The sequence below is a fragment of the Nelumbo lutea genome, chromosome 2, assembly GCF_056320005.1.
Source record: "Nelumbo lutea isolate HS-2025 chromosome 2, American lotus-T2T, whole genome shotgun sequence".
Classification (NCBI taxonomy): domain Eukaryota; kingdom Viridiplantae; phylum Streptophyta; class Magnoliopsida; order Proteales; family Nelumbonaceae; genus Nelumbo; species Nelumbo lutea.
The window spans coordinates 100,405,736-100,429,605 of NC_142685.1; the positions used below are offsets into that span (position 1 = coordinate 100,405,736).

General features: G+C 39.2%; 1 protein-coding gene across 7 annotated transcripts in view; it reads left to right on the top strand.

Moving 5' to 3' along the window:
- PAS1 (FKBP-type peptidyl-prolyl cis-trans isomerase family protein) overlaps window positions 1-23,870 on the top strand; it is a 73,031-nt gene that overhangs the window by 39,051 nt on the left and 10,110 nt on the right. For 4 of the 7 annotated variants that reach the window (XM_088968928.1, XM_088968926.1, XM_088968929.1 and 1 more), the window contains 6 exons: window positions 936-993; window positions 8,464-8,612; window positions 10,446-10,543; window positions 10,625-10,694; window positions 22,741-22,800; window positions 22,890-22,946. In XM_088968928.1, coding sequence (XP_088825054.1) covers window positions 936-993; window positions 8,464-8,612; window positions 10,446-10,543; window positions 10,625-10,694; window positions 22,741-22,800; window positions 22,890-22,946 — 492 coding nt within the window. The remainder of the gene's footprint in view (window positions 1-935; window positions 994-8,463; window positions 8,613-10,445; window positions 10,544-10,624; window positions 10,695-22,740; window positions 22,801-22,889; window positions 22,947-23,870) is intronic. The other 3 variants (XM_088968931.1, XM_088968930.1, XM_088968933.1) reach the window with 1 other exon arrangement.

Here is a 23,870-nt window from a genome sequence, read left to right on the forward strand (position 1 = left end):
AAAAAACAGAACTGTTCATACCTGTCCACAAACAGCCCTCTTCGTATCACAGAATAGAGGGCACCTAGTACACAACCTCAACGGCCACCACCACAGTAATTGGAGGCATACTCACCTCCAAAACCACAAAACGACCACTCCTTTTTGGCCTCTTGTCGAGCTTCCACTCAGGCTAGAAGAAAATTGAAGAAAGCTGAAATTGTTGGCGGCGAACCCAGGAAGAAGACAAACAGTGAGGAAAGAAATAAAAAGGGAAAAGAGAACTAGGTTTTATTGCTCTGATACCATGTGAAATCCCTATTCGGTTCTAGGTTAAAGTAGAGAAGAAGAAGAAGAGAAAGAAGAAGAAGAAGAGAAAGAAGAAGAGAAGAAGGGTTTGGCCAGATTAGGAAAAATCAGTCCACCTCTAGCCGACCCCTTTGTATTTATCTCCAATAACATAGTTACAAGAAAAACCATATTGTCCCTCATAAGTGATGGGACACATAACTTAAACTTAAATAAAATAGACCTTTCACTCTCAAATAGATAAACCCAAATGACCAAAATACCCCTGATTTGTGTATTCTAACAATAGTTGACAAGCAACTCAGTCCACCTCTAGCCAACCCCCTTGTATTTATCTCCAATAACATAGTTACAAGAAAGACCATATTGTCCCTCATAAGTGATGGGACACAACTTAAACTTAAATAAAATAGGCCTTTCACTCTCAAATAGATAAACCCAAATGACCAAAATACCCCTGATTTGTGTATTCTAACAATAGTTGACAAGCAACTGATTCCATCACTTACTAGTTGACAAGCAACTGATTGCATCACTTACTAGTTGACAACTAGTAAGTTAATTTTGGCTTGAAAAAGACAAAGGTTCATCTACATATAGGCATAAAGTGATATTCATGTTCTAATTTCTATTTTATGTTTTGATAGGTGCGAGACATGCTTGGTGATGGCCGCCTTATAAAACGTCGGATTCGCGATGGGAGAGGTGCCATGTCTTATTTCAATTTAGTAGATAATTGAACACAATATTCATTATCTAGTACTTCAAACTATGCGAATAATAATTTGGATACTTTGAAAGGAAATGCAACTGTATATTATACCTATAATCTAAAAGATTAATATGCTGCTGCTGTATTCAATGTAAAAAAAAAAAAGATGAATAGAGAAGGGAGGAAGAGAAAGAAGGTCTCATAAGAGAAGAGAATCAACAGAGTCTATGGTCAGCCCTCTCTATATCTTATATACTTCAGCTTGAAAACATGTAGATTTACAACTCCTATAAAAGAAGGCCATACCAAGAGTAAAAGTCATTTTAACTTCTACACTCCCACTGTGGAGCATTGGGTGTTGTTGAGATTCTGCACTTATGATTTTCTTGTTTATAATCATTAAATAGTGTTATTGGGCCCAAGGCCCGTTAGTTTATGTTGTTTTTTTGGAGCTGTTTTTATATTATGAACAGTATCTGCCCTATTAAGTGCATATTAGTCTTTGTAAGCAATCTTTTTTATGAGTATATAAGATAATGAGTGGGGCAGCTAGATCTTTTTATTGGCTTATTCCCATCTCTTCTCTTTATCTTCTTCTCTTCTCACTAAGAATTCTCTCTTTTTCTCTTCTTTCTCACTGTTATCAAATCAGATTATTGTTTTTTTTCTTTTCTACTTGGTACCAGAGCAACTTTCTGGGCTTTTTTGAGTCTTCCATCATGCAGCCCTAGATCAGACGACTGTATGGTGAGTTAGATAGCTGATCGAGGGCTTTGAAAGTGCCCAATGGATTTTTGGTGTATCTAGAACCCTTTGTGTCAGATCTTGGGTTGACCATTGAAATCAAGAAGAACTGGAGGAGGAAGAGTCCTGATTGTAGTAGGATTCTTTAGTTTTGACCTAGGAAGGGACGCTCTGGATTTTTTGGATTTCATGGTGATTTCTGAAGAGGGTGGTTCAAATTCTGGAGTTTTCTGTTGTCTCTGGAGGGAGCAGCAGCCTTTTGTCTTGTTTCTACCTACTTCCATAGTGAAAGGAATCTTTGTGGATGAAGGGTTTTGGGTACCAGAAGGGTAGTTGAGGCCTGCAAAGGGGATAAATCTATTTTTCCTCATCTATAGTTGATTTCCTAATCTATTCTGGGAATTATTAAGGGAACTGGAGTTAAATATAAGTCCATAGGTGAAATGAGACTATGTAGAGGAGGTGCTAGTGACCCTTTTGGGGCAAAAACCATATCTAGAGTTAAGTTGGATGGTACAAACTACTTGGAATGGTCCCAATCAGAAAAAAATGGCTATTGGTGCTCGTGGAAAATTGGGGTATGGCACTAGTGAAGAAAAAAAGCCTAAGACTAACTCTTCCCAGTGGGTATAGGAGAATTTCATGGTGATGACTTGGTTGTGCAATTCTATCTTACCCCATATAAGCAAGAACATCTTATGAGCTAACACAACTAAGGAGATCTAAGATGGAGTTGCAGAGACTTACAGAATGAGAATGTTGCCAGGGCCTACTAGTTGAAAGGTGATTGCTACTTTCTAAGGAGATAAATCTATTGCAGTTTATTTTTCCACCTTCAAAACCTTATGGTAGGAGATAGATCATTTGGAGACAGTGGTTTAGGAGAGTAGTAAAGATGAAGCTACTTATCAAAAGCTGGTAGAGAAGAATAGAGTGTTTGAGTATCTAGAAAAATTCGACCCGGAGTATGACATTGCACGGTAGCATGTTCTCTCGTGATAGTGTAACTCTCTCTCAGGCATATGCCTTTGTGTCTAGAGAAGAGAATAGGAGGAATGTGATGGTGAGAAACTTAAACCTTGAGCAGTTGGCTATGATCAATGCAGTGAAACCTAAGCCAGGTGGGGATAAGGGTGGTAGTGATGCTAGGAAGGAAGATAAGAAGGACTTGATCTATGACTACTGTAAGAAGCCAAGTATACCAGAGATACCTTACTGGAAGTGACACCCACATGTTATACCAAGTGGGCTCAGAAACAAGAAAGGGAATACTAATATGGTAGTGATTGGTCCTTTATCTGGACCACCTACTACAACTTCTTTAGAGTCAGTTGTAGCAATTGCAATTAGGGCCAAGTTAGAGAGGTATGGACAATTTCTATGTCAAAGAGATGCAACTTGTTCTAATTCTTCATATGGTGGACAGCAAGGTGCAAGTGGCTGAGGAGCTAGTCATTCTACTTCGTTTGCACATATAGGTAGTTCATATGCCATTACCAATTATGCCTCCATTACAGGTAAGGGGGACCTCCCTAGATTATAGACTCAAGAGTCTCAAAACATAGGACTTATATTTCCACCATCTTCTCATACCACCTTTGCTTTGGTAGAAATAGAGTCTCCACAACTAACAACTCCCATGTTCCTATTGCTAGGAAGAGGTTTGCCCAAATAATTGATACCATTACCTTGCCTTCTGTACTCCATGTTCCTAGATTGAGTACTAACCTTTGTCTATGAGCAGTTTGACAAAAAATTTGAATTGTTCAGTAATTTTTTCTCTTGGTCAATGTGTTTTATAAGATCTAGAGTCAAAGAGGACGATCGGGAGTGGCCATGAGGTGAATGGAGTCTACCTTCTTGATGTTCTTCCTAGTCATTAGAGCCATCATATCAGCAACAGGAGAAATTAGTCAAAGCTAGTTGGTCAAATTATGCTTTGCCATAATCGATTAGGGCAATTGTCTTTTGGGTCTTTGTGTTTTTTGTTTCCAGAACTGTTTGAGTCTGTTAAGTTGTCCAGTTTAAAGTGTGAAGGTTGTCAGTGTGGAAAACATTGTTTTCATTTAAGGTAAGTAATAAAAAGATGTTCTTTAGTTTTTGACATTATTCATATTGATGTTTGGAGACCATATCATGTTCCTCCAGTGGGTGGCTATTGTTATTTTTCTTCTGTTTGTGGATGACTATTTGTGGTATTCTTTGCTATGCTTGATGAGATTTTGTGATGAGGTTCCTTCCTTGTGTATGAAGGAAATGAAAACAGGTATTGTTATTATGGTCCGTTAGGGAGCTTGTATGTCACCATGGATGTCACTTTATTTGAGTCCACACTTTTTCTTTTTAGGGAGTCATTCTCGGGGGGAGTGTTTTGGGGAGTGAATGAGACACCACTTCTTATTCCAGCTCCTTTACCTACTCTAGTGTCTGACCTACTTGTTCCACCTACTTTGTTTACTCCATTACATCTTGCTTCTCAGCTTTTTACATGACAAAACCTACAGTAGCATGGGGAGGTTGATTCCACAATGAAGGAACCCACGACACTTCCCATCACTTCATTTGAGATTCTAGGTTTGGCTGACACAAACCCAGGTGTGCCTTTTGCTCCATTGGTGTTTCAGTTCGTGTTCATACTTCCACCCCTTTTCCTAACACCATTGCAGATGATCTAGACCTTCCTATTGCACTACGGAAGGGAAAGAGAAAGTGTACAACCCATTATATCTCACATCATCTTTCCTACAATGGGTTATCTCCCTTTTAATGGGCCTTCCTTTCTTCTCTTGATTCTATCTATACCCAAGACTGTTAGTACAGGGCTGATGAAAGCATAGAAAGGTACAAGGCAAGGCTGGTTGAAAAAGGGTACACTCAGACTTATGGGATAGACTACTTGGAGACTTTTGCACTGGTAACCAAGATGAGTTAGTTTGAATCCTCTTATTTCTAGCAGTTGCTTAATCTTGGCCCTTCTTCCAACTTGATGTGAAGAATGCTTTTCTTAATGGAGATTCCAGGAGGTGTACATGGACCTTCCAACTGGTTTTTACAGTGATATAGCCAAAGGAAAGGTATGCAAATTGAAAAAATTATATGGTTTGAAACAATCACCCAAAGCTTGGTTTGATAGGTTTAGGCGTGCATTGATTATGTTTGATTATACTCAAACCTAGTTTGATCATACTTCGTTTGTGAAGAGAAGGGGATCATTGGTGTCAATGTTGATAATATATGTGGATGCCATTGTAGTCACAAAATATGACCTAAGTGAGATTGATGCATTCAAGAAAAACTTACACTTGGAGTTTGAGATTAAGGATCTTGGGGAGCTAAAGTATTTTCTAGGCATTGAGATGGCAAGGTCTAAACATGGGATCTTCATTTTCCAAAGGAAGTACGTGTTGGACCCATTACAGGAGACAAGAAAACTTGGGATTAAACCAGTTGATACACCCATTGACCAGAATCACAAAACTAATACTACAAATGGTGAGCTAGTAAAGGATGTTGGTATTAGAGATTTGTGGGCCAGTTGTTATACTTGTGTATGACAAGATGTCAAGACCAGATATCTCCTATGTAGTTAGTGTGGTGAGTCAGTACATGCATATCCCATGAGTTCAACACTAGGAAGCCATCAACAAGGTTCTTGCCTATCTAAAAGGACATCCAAGCAAAGGGAGATCGTTTGCTCATAGGGGTGGATTCGAGCCAAGGTGAGTCGAATATCTAGCAATTCAAGCTTGGCTTGCTCATAAACTATTAAGCTCGAGCTCGATTTGAACTAGAGACTTGAGCTCAAGCTCGGGTTAAGTCAAAAGCTTGGAAGTTCGAGCTCGACTGCTTTTGATTGCAGGTCTCCTTCAGCAGCCAAGGAGCCGAGCCGAGGTCTCCCTCAGTTGCTGAGGTGCCAAGCCGAGGTCTCCCTTAGTTGCTGAAGTGCCGAGCCGAGGTCTCCTTCAATAGTCGAGATGACACCTAATGTACATATATACTCAATTAGGCTCGTGAGCCTCACGAGCTGAGCTTAAGCTCGAGCTTGGCTTGATTAGCAAACGAGCCTATATACTAGGCTTGAGTTCGGCTCGAAGCTCGATTTAGACCAAGCTGAGCCAAGCTTAAATAGCTCGCTAACAGCTCGGCTCGTGGCCACCCCTTCTTACACAAATGCTGATTAGGCAGGGTGCCTAGATGATAGGAGATCTACATCCAGAATGTGCACTCTTATCGGAGGTAATTGGATTTCATGGAAATGTAGGAAGCAACAAGTTGTAGCCAGGTCAAGTGCACAATCTCAATATAGAGCTAAGGCACAGGGTGTGTTAGAGCTTCTCTAGGTCCGGTCTTTATTAGGAGAGATTGGAGTTTATGTAGAAGAACCTATGATGTACTATGATAATCAAGCAACAATTAACATTGCTCATAATCCAATTCAGCATGATACAACAAAGCAGATAGAGGTGGACAGACATTTCATAAGAGAAAGGGTGACATCTAGAGAAGTATGGCTACCATATGTTGCAACTGATTTACAGTTAGCTGATGTTCTCAGAAAAGGAGTTGCAAGAAATAAGCTTGAACATGATCTACGCAAGTTGGGAATGTGTGACATCTACTCCCAAGTTGAGGGGGAGTGTTGATATTTAGAAGTTTCTTATGATTTTCTTGTTTATAATCATTTGTTATTGGGTCATTAGTTAGTGTTATTGGGCCCAAGGCCCATTAGTTTATGTTGTTTTTCTGGAGCTGTTTTTATGTTATGAACAGTAGCTGCCCTATTGAGGTTATATTAGTTTTGTAATCAATCTTTTTCATGAGTATATAAGATAATGAGTGGGGCAGCTAGATCATTTTATTGGCTTCTCCCCATCTCTTCTTCTCTTCTCACTAACAACTCTCTTTCTCTCTTCTTTCTCACTGTTATCAAATCATCTTATAGATTTTTTTCTTTTCTATTGATGTTAAACATGCTCAACTTGCCAAGAATACTTCAAATTACTTCTTAACTAAACTCTTAGTTAAGAAATCTGCTAATTGATATTTTGTCTTGACATATGGGAGACAAACTTCTTACATATCAGCCTTTTCTTTGATAAAATATCTATCCACCTCCACATGCTTTGTGCGGTCAAGCTGAACAGGGTTGTGAGCAATATTATTATCACAATAGAGCCTCATAGGATCACAATGGACAATGCCAAGTTCCTTCAGTAACAACTTTGGACACATTAATTCTGATATACAATTCCCCATAGACCTGAATTCAGATTCAACACTCTATCTAGCTACTACATTTTGTTTTGTACTCCTCTAAGTTACCAAATTTCCACCTAGAAGAGTACAGTAACCATATGTAGAGCATCAGTCATCAATAGAATCCTGCTCAATCAACATTTGTATATGGTTAAAGCTGTAAATTTCCATGATTAGCAAAGAATAAGCCCTTACCAGGTAAAGCCTTCAAATACACAAGAATCCATGCAACTGCTTCTAAATGAGGAAAATGAGGAGCATGCATACATTGACTTGCTATCCTCAACAGTGTAAGCAATGGCTGGCCTTGTCAGTGGTAAATAAAGTAATTGTCTTACAAGTTTCCAGCATATCCCTTAATCTTCTAGCAATCCTCCATTTCTGAAATTTAGTTAATGATTAGGATCTATTGGGTGTATCTTCAAGTTTAGATCCTAGTTTTCCTATTTCTTCAAGCAAATCCTAAGTGTATTTTCTCTGTGAGTTGGAAATACCTTTGTTGGACTAAGCAACTTCTATACCAAGAATGTACTTGAGTTCCCCCAAATCTTTAATCTGATATTCTAAAGCTAAGAAAATCTGCTGCTGAATCTCCTTGTAGTGATTATCTATCATAATATTATATATCATAATGGTTGATGTAAGATACTGTCATACTTGGCAAAAAGAGTATGGTTGGTATGGCTCTGTGTATACCCAAGCCTCTTAATGGCTTTGTTGAATTGATTAGGCCAAGCTCTTGCTGATTGTTTCAGGTTATAAATGGATTTCTTTAACTGGCACGCCTTCCTTGGAATTACTTCAACCCTTGGAGGTGGGAGCATATACTCTTCCTTCAAATCTTGGTGTAAGAAGGCATTCCACATCCACTCCGTCCCTCTCAAGATCCCTGATAGCCAGGGCCAACATTGGGTAATAGCCCTTGTCTTGGAGGCAAAAAATGACTTGACTGAGTCATGAGTCACTACTCATATACTGAGTTTATATTGTAAAAAAATATTTTTTTTCTTTTTTTCTTTTTTGTTAGTTAATGTTAAAGAAAAGCAAAGAAAATGTAAGCTAAAGTGGTAAGAAATGATCTAAGGATTTACAATTCGACAGAAAACATAGCTCTTGATATAGCACAATGGTAGGATAGGATTCATGTGGCAACCCCTAATAATTGGGATTAAAGCCAAGTTCAGTTGACTTTAAGCTAGTGACAGAAAAGGTATTCATTCAGAAGGTTTTTTTTTTTTTTTTTTGTTTTTCCAAATAGTTGCTAAATGACTTTCAGTAAACATAGAACATCTAATATAACTGCTGTCTGGTATAGTGCTAGTTTTAAATAGTTCTGATTATTGCTTGCATAATCTGTGCTGCACTACCTTCCATATGTTGTTCCATGTGCCTCTGGTGTTGTTTTTCTCACATATATGTGAATTTAACACTTTATGGTTTTCTTAATTCTTGGTCATAATTAGGTGAGTTTCCTATGGATTGTCCTCTTCATGACAGTCTGCTGCATGTGCACTATAAGGGGATGCTTCTTAATGAGGAAAGGACTGTGTTCTATGATACAAGGATTGATAACAATGGTCAGCCTTTGGAGTTCAGTTCTGGAGAAGGGCTTGTAAGTTCATCATCTTTCAATCCTTGATTTTGTCTTTTCTGTGTTGTTATTTATTGCTACAACTGTTATCATATTCATATTTTAGGAAATGAAAATAGGCAAATGTCTTTAAAGGCATATTGATAATGCACAAGGATCTTCTTCTAGAAGATCTGTTGTTTCAGTTCTCATGCTTGTTTGAGGTTAACATATAGAAGGAAAAGAACATGACTTCTTTTTCGCTTCCAGTAGACCTGGTTAATATCATTTTAGAAAGAACTAATGTAACAATGGAACTCCATTTACTTTGAGGCTCTTTTGACATGCCACACTAGTTCTAGGTCTTTCAGTCTATTTCTATGTGGAAATTACATTTCTTTAGATTAGCTTCAAAGAAAGAGTTGCATTATCACTTTCTGCACCGTAGAAGTTTTCATACCAGGGACATGCTTGAAAAATGTTAAGGACTGCATACAAGCAATGTATTTAGTTTAGTTAAATCTTGAAAAATCCCAATTTGAACTGTTGAGAAATTTTGTCTTTTATCCAATACTTCAAGCAAAATATGGGAATTATTTTGGATTTTGACTGGGGCCATAATTGAGGCTTAAAACCTTTGGCAGAAAAGGCCTTATTTTCAACTGTATCAACCCTCTTTTCATGGATCTAGAGTTGTAGAAACATATGTTACCAAGAAGTTCTTGGTTTCTGTCCATAGTTGTCAAGGTGCCCGCCTAGGCGTCGCCTAGGTGACTAGGCGCCCTTGGCTGGGCGCCTCACCCAAACGCCTTGACTTTTAGCAACTAGGCACCCTTCTAAGCGACTAGGCACCCGCCTAGGCGACTAAGCACCTGCCTAGGCGACAAAAATGACAAGGCAGGCGCCTTTTATAATATCATTTATATTGCTGTATCTTATTAATGTATGTGTTAATACATTTTATTATATGCTATATATATCAATTATATTTTTTTTTAATGTTTTACTATTGAACTTTAAAAGATCAAAGGGTTTTGAGAAGAGAAAAAGAAAGAAAGGAAGAAAGAAAAGAAAGAATAGAATAATAAAGTTATTTTTTTCTATTCTCTCTCTCTCTAATTAAATAAAACAGAAACCTCATCCTTGTTTTTTTTTTTCTATTTTACTTTCCATCTTGAATATTTATCATATAAAATTAATAACCTTCTTTAGCTGCTAATTAATATGAATTTGCTCTTTTAAATACTTGTTATAGTAGTATTATTTTTGAAAGTAATGAAATTAATATATGTAAAAGATTTTTATCTTTTAGATGTGATGATTTGCCACATTTTTAGAGGAAATTTAATGTTCTTAATAAAGAGAATTGCTATTTTTTCAATTAAGATACATGCTGAATGGTATAACTAGGAAACTAGCCAAAAGTCAGTTTTTTATATTATAAAATTTTTATCGCCTAGGTGACTAGGCACCCCCATGTCGCCCAGAATCACCTGGACACCTTGAAAACTATGTTTCTATCTCATTAGATCGTTATAGATTGTTCTTAGTTGTGTCAGGAAGTTGAGTAATAAAGGTGAAGGTTAAATTGGCTAATCCTCTGGGGATATTTAGGGCTTGTTTTCAGAAAAGCATTGATTTACTGGGGAACAATTCTAATCTGAATACAATTAGGATAAATTTGGATTTTTGGAATATTGATCCAGCAATTTTTAAATTCCACACCCTATAAGGAAGATGCATCCCATAGAGGGTATTGCTAGAATTAGTTGGTATAGTTTTAAATTTACTGATCAGTAACTGTGTATTATTCTTGTGGGTGGTTATTTTTTTTAAATAGAATTACAGTGAATATAACTTTTTTCATGCATGTAGGTGCCTGAGGGGCTTGAAATGTGTGTTCGTCTAATGCTGCCTGGAGAGATAGCTCTTGTAACATGCCCTCCTGATTATGCATATGACAAGTTTCCAAGGTCTTCTCAGCAAGCTTTTAGTAGATGTGCATGAACTAGTAAAAGTGATAGAATTACTAATGATTGTTCTCCCTTAGACAGGCCCAATAATGTTCCTGAAGGTGCTCATATTCAATGGGAAATCGAGCTTCTTGATTTTGAGAAGCCAAAGGTAATTGTAAATAACTATATGTTCAATAATCTTTCAAGTGTAAATTGGAGAATTGCATGTTGGAAACCCTGAAATGTTGAGAACAGAAGAATACATCAAAATATATGTTTATGCTACATTATGCTAAAATCTGTTAAGTGAAATGCTGTTGGATGTTATAAATACTTTCACTGGAACATCAAAGTCACAAGAAGCATTAGTGCCTGGGGAATTTGTTAGCCAGTGCTGTCCAAGGGTCCTCTTACCAAACCTGTATCATCATTAAAGGCAAATTCATAATTCTGTAAACTTGAATTTCTGGTTACCCCTAGTTGGAATGATCATCACAACAACATTATGGGGTTTATCTTGGCTCTTGGGAAAGATCTTTGATAAGTAGCTATGAGGATACTTGTGCATACCTATCATACTGGTGTCAAAGACGTGTACCAGATACTGTGCATGGGCACTTCTAATGGATATACATATTGCTATAAAAAAATATATATTTATAAAAATTATATTTATATTGGGAGTTTAACTAAATCTGGTAAGATATACATGGACACTTCAAGTGGAATTTTCAAAATTCATCAAATTCAAGCCCAGAAACGGAGAAAGAGTGCTGTTTTGGAAGGACATGTGGTGTGGTTCCACCCCTTTGTGTCAATCTCACCCCAATATCTTTAACTTGGCAGAGCAGGAAAATGCTGTAGTCAAAAATTGCTTCCAACTGATTTCTGGTCAGGTGGTGTGGACACCAAAACTGAGGAGTGTGTTTGATTAGGAGGTGCAAGAATTGCTGTCTTAAATGGAGGTAATAAACAAGTCTCATTCTTCTGTGGTTTAAGAAGATAAGGTTGTTGGGGTGCAGAAAAATAAGGCCTCTTCTTGGTATTCTCTTTCTGCAAGCAGCTATTGGAGACTGCTGGAAATATGGTGGCGCGGAGGTGGATATGGAAATCCAAAGCCCCATTATTGTTAATTGTTGAAGATTAATTAGTTTTATGATGTTTTTCTGAGTAGATGTTTTATGTTAGTTGTTAGATAGGAGGTGGGGACCACAGTAGTTATGTGAGTCCAAATTTTATTATGTTTTTGTGTGTTATATATGGTGTTTTATGTTTTGCCGCCCTATAAGGGCATAGTTGTCTTTGTACTGTTCTATTATTTTAGTATAAATAATAAGTGAAGGGGGCGGCCAGATTATTTCTTTCTTTTCTTTCAAACTTCTTCTTCTCTTCTTCTCCTTCTCTCTTCCTTCTCTCTTCAAGAAACTTCTTTCTTTCATATTTTTTAATTCAGCAGATTCCTACTTGGTATCAAAGCATCGGCTAGGGTTTCTTGAAGCATTCTTATGCAGCCCTAGATCAGCCGACTGCATGAAGTAGTAAAGGGCTGATCGATCTGCTATGGATTGCACAGTTCTTGGAGTTTTTGGTGCGATCTAGACATCAGGAAGGTGATCTACTGTTCGACATCAAAATCAGGAAGAACTGGAGTGTAGGGAAGATTCTCAAAAAAGTTGGACTCTTTGTTTTTTATCTGGTCTTGGGTGCCCGGGTATTGTTAGTTTTCTTTTGATTTTCTGAAAAGGTCGGTTTGGTTTCTAGAATTTTCTAGGCCTCCCGGAGTGATCGATTCACTTTTCTCTCTATTGGGAGGTGTGGGGAGGAGAGGTTTCCCTCCATCTAGGGTTTTCTTCTTTCGGAAGGGTTGGTTTCTGTGTGTGTGATATTAAATTATTTTTTGAAGGTCTCCAATCTTATTTTTTCTTACTATTGAACTGTTTGAAGTAAAATGGAGAGTTGGAATACCAAGATGAAATCTACCGGTACTGTGGGACTGGGTGTTGGAGGTAGTAGTGATATTTTTGGGTTTGGGATCATTACTACTGTAAAACTTGATGGTACAAATTATTTGGAGTGGGCACAATCAGCTAAGATGGCTATTGGTGCCTGTGGAAAATTAGGGTATCTCACTGGGGAGGAGAAGAAACCTGATACAGACTCTTCTCGATGGGTGCAAGAGAATTACATGGTAATGTCCTGGCTGTGTAATTCTATGTTACCTCATATTGCAAAAAATTTCCTATGGTCTAATACTTCTAAGGAGAGATTTGGGATGGAGTGACCGAAACCTACTCTCAAAAGCAAAATGAAGCTAGAGCCTATCAGTCAAGAAATCAGGTGATAAGTATGAAACAGGGAGAAAAATCTCTTGTTGTGTATTTCTCTATGCTGAAAACCCTATGGCAGGAAATAGATCACTTAGAAACTGTGGTATGGGAAAGTGTAAATGATGCAACAACTTGTCACAAACTGGTAGAGAGGAATAGGGTTTTTGAGTTCTTGGCAAGGTTGAACCCTGAATTTGACATTGCTAGGTAGCATATTCTTTCTAAGGAGGGTGTGACACTCTCTCAGGCCTATGCTTTTGTCTTTGGAGAGGAGAGTAGGAGGAATGTAATGCTGAGACAGCCTGGGATTGACCAGTGGGCTATGGTTGGTACAACAAAACCTAAGCCGAATAGAGACAGAGGGAGTAGTGAGACTAGAAGGGAAGATAAGGACTTGGTGTGTGATTATTGCAAGAAGCCTAAGCATACTAGGGACACTTGTTGGAAGCTTCATCCAAATCTTATGCCTGCTTGGATAAGAAACAAGAAGGGAAATGCAAATGTAGCCACCACAGGAGACTCTTCAGCCCCTCTCTCCCAAACTGATTGGGAATCCATTGCAGTAGCAGCAGTGAGAACATAATTGGAGAGGTTTGGACAGCTTATGAGTAAGAAAGATTCACCTAGCTCTAGCCTTCCAGATGGACAGCAGAATGCAGGAGCCAACTACACCACTTCCTTTGCACATACAGGTAGTTAATATGCAATTGCAAATCTTGTATCCACTTCAGGTGAGGAGGGACCTCCTTGGATTATAGACTCAGGAGCATCTGAGCATATGAATAATGCCCCTACCTTTTTTAGTTCCTATCAGTTGTGCTCTGGTAGAGACAGAGTCTCTACAACAGATGGTTCACATATGCCCATTGCTGGGAAAGGGACAGTTAGAGTGACCAATGATATAACACTGTCTTCTGTTTTACATGTCCCTAGACTTCATACCAACCTAATGTTTGTTAGTTCTTTGACAAAAAATTTGAATTGTTCTATGACCTTTTTCCTGGTAATTGTGTTTTGTAGGATCTGGAGTCAAGGAAGATGATTGGAAGTGGTTGTGAAGTGAATGGAGTCTACCTTCTGGATGAGATTCCGAGACATTAGGGCCATCATGTTAGCAGCAACAGTAGTAGTGGGTCAGAGTTAGTGAACCAGATTATGCTTTGGCACAAGCGCTTGGGACATCTTTCTTTTAGTTCTTTGAAACGTCTTTTCCCAAAGTTGTTTGAGTCTGTTCAATTATCTACTTTGGAGTGTGAGTGTTGTCAATTTGGAAAGCATTGTAGACAGTCTTTTAAACCAAGTAATAAAAGAAGTACTGCTTTTAATATTGTTCACACTGATGTATGGGGGCCATATCAAATCCCTTCCATGGGAGGATTCCGTTACTTTCTCTTGTTTGTGGATGATTATACACGATATTCTTGGATATATTTGATGAGATCACGTGATGAGGTTCCTAACTTAGTACGACAATTCCACCAGATGGTTCTCACACAATTTGGAGTGAGAACTAAGGCTTTTAGATAAGATAATGCCAGAGAGTACTTTGAGGACATGGCCACATATCTCTTAGAACATGGTGTAGTTTGTCAGAGCAGTTGTGCATATACACCGCAATAGAATGGAGTTGTTGAGAGGAAAAAAAAACACATTGTAGAGGTGGCAAGGAGTCTTATGGTGTGTGCTTCAGTTTCTGTGCAGTTATAGGGAGATGTAGTTCTTATAGCTGTGCATTTGATTATCTGTGTTCCTTCACGGACTTTGGGGTTTAAGGTGCCATTTAGCATTCTTTTTTCAGATGGAGAGATATTTCATATACCTCTGAGGGTTTTTGGTTGTGTTTCTTTTGTTCACATTCTTGGCTCTCATCGCAAGAAATTGGATCCTAAGGCCAAGAAATGTGTTTTTCTTGGGTATGCTCAGAACCAAAAGGGGTATTGCTGTTATGACCTAGTGTCGAGGATCAGATTTGTCACTATGGATGTTATCTTTTTTGAATCCACATTCTTCTTCTTGAGTGGTTCTCCTTAGGGGGAGAGTTTTGGGGAGAATAACTCATAATCTGTTCCTTTTCCTGTTTCTATGGTGCCTCCATCAGTTCAGCCAGCACCTGCCCCTCCAGTTTCATTACTTGAGCCACTACGGGCAGCCTCACAGCAATATCAGCACCGATAGATGATGGTTGACTCTACACATCCTCAACCCACACCGCGCTTTATCAATCCTTCTGAAACTCCAGATTCGGAGGATACAGTTCCAGGTATTCCTCTTGAGCCTGAGCCTGCTATGTTTTCTGATGATAATGTTTCTGTCCCCAACACCATTGTTGCAGCTGATCCCACTGACCTTGGTCTTCCCATTGCACTTCGTAAGGGGAAGAGAAAGTGTACAACCCACTACATTTCACACCATCTTTGCTACAATGCCTTATCACCCTCCTACCGTGCTTTTCTTTCTTCCCTGGATTCTGTGTCTATACCTAGGAATGTCACTGAGGCTCTCTCCAAACCTGAGTGGAAAATAACCATGCAAGATGAGATGGATGCTTTGGTCAAAAACCAAACTTGGGAAATAGTTGATCTCCCTCTAGACAAGGAGATAGTCGGATGTCGATGGGTATTCACAGTGAAGTATAAGGCCGATGGCAAGATAGAGAGGTACAAGGCAAGGTTGGTAGCAAAAGGGTGTATACTCAGACCTATGGTGTTGATTATCTAGAAACCTTTGCACCAATAGCTAAGATGAGTTCAGTTCATATCCTTTTATCTCTAGCAGCCACCTATGCATGGCCCTTGTTCCAGCTTGATGTCAAAAATGCTTTCCTCAATGGTGACTTGCGAGAGGAGGTATATATGGACATTCCAACAGGCTTTTATGAAAATGTTGGTGAAGGAAAGGTGTGCAGACTCAGAAAATCTTTGTATGGACTGAAACAGTCACTTAGGGCTTGGTTTGACAAGTTCAGAGGGGCACTCATCCGTTTTGGATACACACACATAGTCTGATCACACCCTCTTTGTGAAGAGGAGAGATGCTCTGGTGTCAATTCTGATTGTGTATGTGGATGATATAGTGGTGATAGGAAATGATCTGGAGGAGATTGATAATCTAAAAAAATCATTGCAACAAGAATTTGAGATCAAAGATCTTGGTGAACTCAAATACTTCTTAGGGATTGAAGTTGCAAGATCCAAGCATGGGATCTTCATTTGACAGAGAAAGTGTGTACTTGACTTACTACGAGAGACTGGGAAGTTGGAGACCGAACCAGCAGACACTCCTATTGATCCAAATCACAGAATTAATGGTGTGGATGGTGAATTGGTAAAGGATGTGGGGAGATATCAAAGAATGGTAGGCCGATTACTGTATTTGTGGGGAGATATAAAAAAGGGGAAAGGGGATCTCCTTGTCTAATCCCTCTCAAAGATGGAAAGAAATCTACCATTGTCCCATTTACCAATATGGAGTAATGGCAGTTCCTGATGCAGCCCATCACCCACTTGCACGAATTGTCTCCGAACCCAAAGTTGCTTATCCCTTCCAGCAGGAAAGACCAATCCACCAAGTCGTAAGCCTTTTCCAAATCCAATTTGCAAGCCACCATTTTTCTTGGATCTCTTGAAATCCTCCAAACTCTCATTTGCTATAAGTATCTAATCTATTATTTGCCTCCCCTTCACGAAAGCTCCTTGGTTATTTGCTATGATTGCTGGGAGTACCTTCCTAATTCTAATGGACAACACCTTAGTGATGATCTTATAAAGGTTGTTAACTAGGTTGATCAGCTTGTAGCCCCTCGGGTGATTTGCATTTCTTTTCTTGGGAACCAAGGCAATGAATGTGGAATTTAGCCCAGGGTTAATCACTCCTCTAGAATGAAATTCATCAAACACTAGCCTTAGGTCCTCTTTTAATATCTTCCAACAATCTTGATAAAAAGCCATCGTAAAACCATCTAGGCTTGGTGCCTTTTATCTATCCATAGAAAACCTGCCTCCTTTATCTCTTCCAATTCAAATTTCCTTTCTAAACATTTCCTAGCCTCTAGTTGCAATGTTGGCCATTCCAACCCCTCAAGCCACACCCTATTGTTTAGGGGTCTTCTAAAAATAGACCTAAAATGATCTACAAAGGCCCCTGCAATTTCTCTTTGATTAGAGACTGTTGCCCCTTCAATCTCCAGACTTGAGATATAATTCCTTCTCCTTCTTCCACTTGCCATAGCATGAAAAAACTTGGTATTCCTATCCCCATATTTCAGCCACTTACACCTTGACTTTTGTCTCCAACTTATTTCCTCCTGAAGAAGATAGTCCTATAACTGTTTACGCAATTTCCATCTTTGCTCCTTATCCTCTTCTGTAAGACAACCCCTCCCTTCCTTGCTATCCAAGACCTCAATTTGTGCAGTCACCATTTGCTCCTTTCCTCCAATCTCCCAAACTCTAAAAGATTCCACTCCTTGATTATACCTTTCAGATATTGGAGCTCTTTATGAAACCACATTCCACTCCATTTCACTGTTGGATTGCTCTCTAACCACCATTCTTTGACTTTCTTCATGAATCCCGGGTGTCCTAACCACATGTTTTCAAACCTAAAAGGAGCAGGACCTGCATTTCTCACCTCCTTACAAATTACAATAGGCCAGTGGTCGGATGTCACCCTTGGAAGTGCTCTGGAGTTCAAATTTCCCCAATGTTCTTCCCAGTCATTCGAAAATAATAATCTGTCTAGCTTGGAGCATGTTGAGTTGGGCCTAGTTTTTTTTATTCTTATTTTAATTTATTTAGTTAGGAAGTTGTTGGGCTTTAGGCCCATTAGTTTATGTTTTTAAGTTGTGAATGTTCAACTACATTAGTAGCTGCCCTACTAAAGGCGTCCTTGTAATATCTCATCCTTTAAGTATAAATATAATGAGGGGTTGGCGGCTAGGGTTTATCTAAGAATCCTGGTTGACTTCTTACACTTTTCTCCTCTTTTCTTCTCTACTGCTGAAATCTTTATCTTCATCCTCTTTCCCTTCACAAGAAATTCAACTAAATCTGCAATCAGTGATTTCTACTTGGTATCAGAGCAAGCCGAAGGTTCCTTGAGTTGTTTTCTCATGCAGCCCTAGATCATCCGACTGCATGGTGATTTAAGAAGCTGATCGAAGATCTCAGATAAGCCCAATTTTTGGATTTTTTGGTGAATCTATTTGCCCTATAGATGGTCTAGGGTTTCTCATCAAAATCAGGAAAAATTGGAGAAAGGGGAAGAGTCTTGTTTCTGTTGGACTCTTCAATTTTGACATAGGAAGTGGCGCCCTAATTTTTTAGGGTTCCTTAGAGCTTTCTGTAAGGGGCGGTTCAAGTCTTGCCTGATTTGGAGGCTTCTAGAGAGAGTGGCTGCCTCTTCTCTCTCTTCTCTCATCCCCCAGAAAAGGAATCTTTTGTGGGAAGATAGTCTAGGACACCAGAAAGGTGTTGTTAGTTCCAAAAGTGTTTTGTTTGATTTTCTTGAATATTTCAATTATTTTCTTGACAATTTTTGAGAAGCATGGAGGGTCACGGAGTTGAAAATAAGCCCGGGAGTGAAATGAGACCAGTGGGAGGAGGTGCTGGAGACCTTTTCGGGACTGTGACCATTACTACAGTTAGGTTGGATGGTGCAAATTACTTAGAATGGTCACAATCTGCAAAGATGGCCATTGGTGCTCGTGGGAAATTAGGGTATATCACTGGTGAAAAAGTGAAACCCGAAACTAGCAAGTCCCGGTGGCTACAGGAGAATTATATGGTGATGACTTGGTTGTGTAATTCCATGTTTCCCCATATAAGTAAAATTTTTTATGGGCAAATACAGTTAAGGAAATATGGGATGGGGTTGCAGAAACCTATTCACAGAGGGAGAATGTTGCTAGGGCTTATCAGTTGAGAAATCAAATTATTTTTACAAGGCAGGGAGATAGACCTGTTGTAGCCTATTTTTCAGCCCTTGAAACCCTGTGGCAGGAGATTGACCATTTAGAGACATTTTCTTGGGAAACCACTAAGGATGCAACTACCTATCAAAACATCTAGAGAAGTATAGGGTGTTTGAATTTCTTGCTGGCCTTAATCCTAAGTATGATATTGCAAGACAACATCTTCTTTCCAGGGACAGTGTTACCCTCTCCCAGGCACATGCCTTTGTGTTAGGGGAGGTGAGCAGGAGAGATGTGATGATGAAAAATCCTGTTTCTGATCAGTCTGCCATGGTGAGTACTATGAAACCTAAACAAAGTGGAGATCGGGGTGGCAGTGAAATCAAGAAGGAAGATAAAAGAGATTTGATCTGTGACTATTGTAAGAAGCCTAAACACACAAGAGATACTTATTGGAAGCTTCACCACACCTTGTGCCGACTAGACTGAAAAATAAGAAGAGGAAATGGTCTCATGGCAGTTACTGGTGACACTCTGGTCCCTCCTACTATAGCTACTCTATAGTCTGTTGCAGCTACTGTAGTAAGGGCCGAACTTGAGAGGTATGGGTAACTTCTGAACCAGCAGGATACAACCAGTTCCAGTTCAGCAGCAAGCGGACAGCAAGGTACAGGTGGTACTGGTGGAGTCCACTCTACTTCCTTTGCTCACACAGGTAGTTCACACGTCACTGCAAATTATGTTTCTACTTCAGGTAAGGAGGGACCTCATTGGATTATAGATTTGGGAACCTTAGAGCACATGACCCATAGCTCTACAATTTTTTCTTCTTACAGCTCTGTTTTGGCAAAGATAGGGTCTCCACAGCTGATGGATCCCATGTTCCCATTGCTGGGAAGGGATCTGTCAAGATTAGTGATTCTATTTCTCTACCCTCTGTCCTTGATGTTCCTAGATTGAGCACTAATTTGTTATCTGTTAGTAGTTTGATTAAGAACCTGAACTACTCAGTAATTTTTTCTCCTATTCATTGTATTTTGTAGGATCTGGATTCAAAGAGGACGATTGGGAGTGGTCGTGAAGTGAATGGGATCTACCTCCTAGATGTGCTTCCTCCTCATCACAGTCATCATGTCAGTAGGGATAGTGAGTCAGGGTCTGTGGGTTAAATTATGCTTTGGCATAATCGTTTGGGCCATTTACCATTTTCTTCTTTGAGTCTTTTGTTTCCAAAACTTTTTTGAGTCTGTTAGTTTGTCATGTCTGGAGTGTGAAGGTTGTCAACTTGGAAAGCATTGTAGACATTCATTTAAACCCAGTAATAAAAGGTGTTCTTCTTTTGATGTTATTCATTCCGATGTGTGGGGACCTTACCATGTTCCTTCTATTGGAGGCTATCGATATTTTTTCTTATTTGTGGATGATTTCTCACGGTACTCTTGGATTTATCTGATGAGATCTTGCGATGAAGTACCATCCTTGGTGAGGCAATTTCATCAGATGGTGCTAACACAGTTTGGAACAAGAATAAAGGTGTTCAGAACAGACAATGCCAGGGAATATTTTGAAAAACGCCTTGCCTCATATCTGTTAGAATATGGTGTTGTCCATCAAAGCAATTGTCCTTATAGTCCACAGCAGAATGGTGTTGCAGAACGGAAGAACAAACACATTGTTGAGATTGCAAGAAGCATGATGATCACATCTATAGTTCTAGTTCGGTTTTGGGGTGATGCAGTTCTCACAACAGTATATCTGATTAGCAGGGTGCCCTCTCGTATACTTGGATTCAGCACCCCATTCAGTCTCCTTTTTCCTGAGGGGGAGATGTTTCATATTCTTCTCAGGGTGTTTTGGGTGTGTCTGCTTTGCACATATCCTTGGTCCTCACCGCTCGAAGCTTGATCCCAAGGCAAAGAAGTGTGTTTTCCTTGGATATGCAGAAAATAAAAAAGGGTACTGCTACTATGGTCCAGTCTCTGGGAGCCGGTATGTTACCATGAATGTCACCTTTTTTGAATCCACATACTTCTTCTCAAAGAATCCTTCTCAGGGGGAGTGTTTTGGGGAAGTGAGTCAGCAGTCTATTCCTCTCCTAGTTCTAGTCCCTGTGTCTACTCCTGTGCTTGACCCTCTTGTGTCACCTACCTTACCACCTCCTTTGCGTCCTGCTTCTTAGCATTACTTATGACAGAGACTTCACAAGGAGGTTGGTTCCACTACAGTAGAACTCACATCACTTCCTGTCGGTTCCTTGGAGACTCTAGATTCAGCTAACATGGATTCAGGTTTCCTCTTCGTCCCGCTACTATTTCAGTTCCCATTGGTTCTACTAACCCTGTTATAGATAACCTTGATCTTCCTATTGCTCTCAGAAAAGGGAAGAGAAAGTGTACTGCTCATTGTATTTCACAGTACTTATCCTACAATGGACTTTTTCCTTCCTACCGTGCGTTTTTTTCCTCTCTTGACTCTGTGTTTATACCCAAGTGTGTTAGTGAGGCTCTCTCCAAACCTGAGTGGAAGATAGCTATGCAGGAAGAGATGGCAGCTTTGGTTAAGAATTAACATGGGACATTGTGGATCTACCAGAAGGCAAGGAGACAGTTGGATGCAGATGGGTTTACACAGTAAAATATAAGGCAGATGGAAGTATAGAATGGTACAAGGCAAGACTTGTTGCAAAAGGGTACACACAGACCTATGGCATTGATTACTTAGAGACCTTTGCACCAGTTGCAAAGATGACCTCTGTTCAGACACTTCTTTCTCTTGCTGCCTCATACTCTTGGCCCTTGTTTCAACTTGATGTGAAGAATGCTTTCCTAAATGGGGATCTGCAAGAGGAAGTGTATATGGATCTTCCTACTGGCTTCTACCGTGATGCTGAAAAGGGAAAGGTATGGAAGCATAAGAAGTCACTTTATGGCTTGAAACAATCTCTCAGAGCATGGTTTGACAGATTCAGAAAGGCCTTGATTGCATTTGGCTACACTCAGATTCAATCCGATCATACCTTGTCTGTGAAGCGAAGGGGATCTTTGGTGTCAATCTGATCATACCCTACTAAGGGCATCCTTGTGATATATTATCCTTTAAGTTAAGTATAAATATAATGAGGGGTTGGTGGCTAGGGTTTATCTAAGGATCCTGGTTGACTTCCTACTCTTTTCTCCCCCTCTTTTCTTCTCTACTGCTGAAATCTTTATCTTCCTCCTCTTTCCCTTCACAAGAAATTCAACTAAATTTGCAATCAGTGATTTCTACTGAGCAAACCGGATTCACTTGGTGATTGTACCAAGTAAAACAGCTATGTGACAATAGGATCTCTTTAAGTTTGTAGGCATCCACAAATTGATTAAATTTCCTCATATTCGTGGTCGACCTCTACCTAGGACTATTTGTTTCTTCCAAGAATCTGATTACATTGAAATCACCTCCTAAACACCAAGGCCCTTCCCACAATCCCCTTGTATCAGCAGCCAGTTCTTCCCATAACTTCCTTCTCTCTCTATAATCATTCGGTCCATAGACATTGGTTAACACCCATTCAAATTCATCCTCCAGTTGTCTAAACTTCAAGGAGACTGAAAATTGGCCTATCAACTCTTTCCTACCTACAAGTACTTCATTCTTCCACATTGTCACAACACCCCTTGCAGATCCCCAGGATGGTAGAGCCGCCCAACTAATCCCCCTACCTCTCCATACAAATTTTAAATTTCAACTTTATGTATATTTTAAGCATATAGAATCAAATTAGTTAGACCATTATATGGAGCAATATATTTATACAAAGCTTGTCTCTCATAGTGTAGTTGTCTAAGAAGTGGTATTTGTAGGTGTAGATAACCTTGAAGGGTATTGGAAGAAAGAATAGGTGGACTTCAGTTTAATGATATAAAAAATTAAGGGATACTTTCTTCTTATTACATGAGTGTCTATTTGTAATAAATAACTGGAATCCATATTTGCAGGACTGGACTGGGTTAAGCTTCCAAAGAATAATGGATGAAGCAGAAAAGATAAAAAACACGGTATGACATCAAATTCATATTGTTTACTTCACTTCAACTTTTTGGTTAATTAGAAGCTGTTGGTTAGCAGAATGGTCTATTGCTTGCAGGGTAACAGGCTTTTCAAGGAAGGAAAATTTGAACTTGCCAAGGCAAAGTATGAGAAGGCATGTATTTTGTGTCTTGCATGGCATTGTGCACCCTGTACTTATGATGGAAACAGATTATTTAGATGTTAGCTGTTGTCATTTGTTGAAAATTGAACTCCACTTTGTTTTTTTGTTGGTTTGTTTGTTTGTTTGATTGATTCATCGAGCATGGTTTATTACCTATATAAATTGAAAAAGAAAAAAATATTTAAGGCCAGCTCCTTATGGATTTTTACTGATTGGGATGGAAATGGAAAAGCAGGGCAGATAAGAATATCCAAATCCACTGCTTTTTAGTGAAGCCTTTTTTATGATGCTTTGCAAAGGAGTCAATAGTGATGAAAATTAAAGGTGTTTGGGGCAACCCTGTCTTGCTTATGGTGGAAGCCTTTGCATGGCTCATGCCTTTGGACAGCATTCTTACACAAGATCACACCAAGAGCAGAGGCTTTCATTTGGCAAGAAGATGCTATTTTTGTTTTGGCTGTTGCTATGCAAAGATCATTTGGTGTTTCTTTTTCTCAGTCTTCAAAATGGATCTGTAGAACCCAAGATCCTCAAGTGAAAATTTTGCTTGATGACCAGCCTTGAACGGAAATAAGAAAGCAAAGATCATCTGGAGCTGTGTGCCTTTTGCAGTCTGTGGGGAACTCTGGAATGAAAGAAATAGAAGAATTTTTTAAGACAAGCAAAAATCTATTGACCATCTTGCTTCTAGGATCTGCAATAGGATTATGGAATGGGTCCTGATTCTTCCAGAGTTCAAGGGGGATAGTAAAGAGACCTCTGGGTCTGGTTTAAGAAAAGCTCTGCTGAAAAGGGAGCCCTGTGGACTATGGAAAATAGTGCTTTTTTTTTTTCTTTTGCAAATTTTTCCATTGATTTGATGGATCTTAAAATGATTTTTCTTTTTTTTCTTTTTTTCGGTTGGGGGAGGGGGAA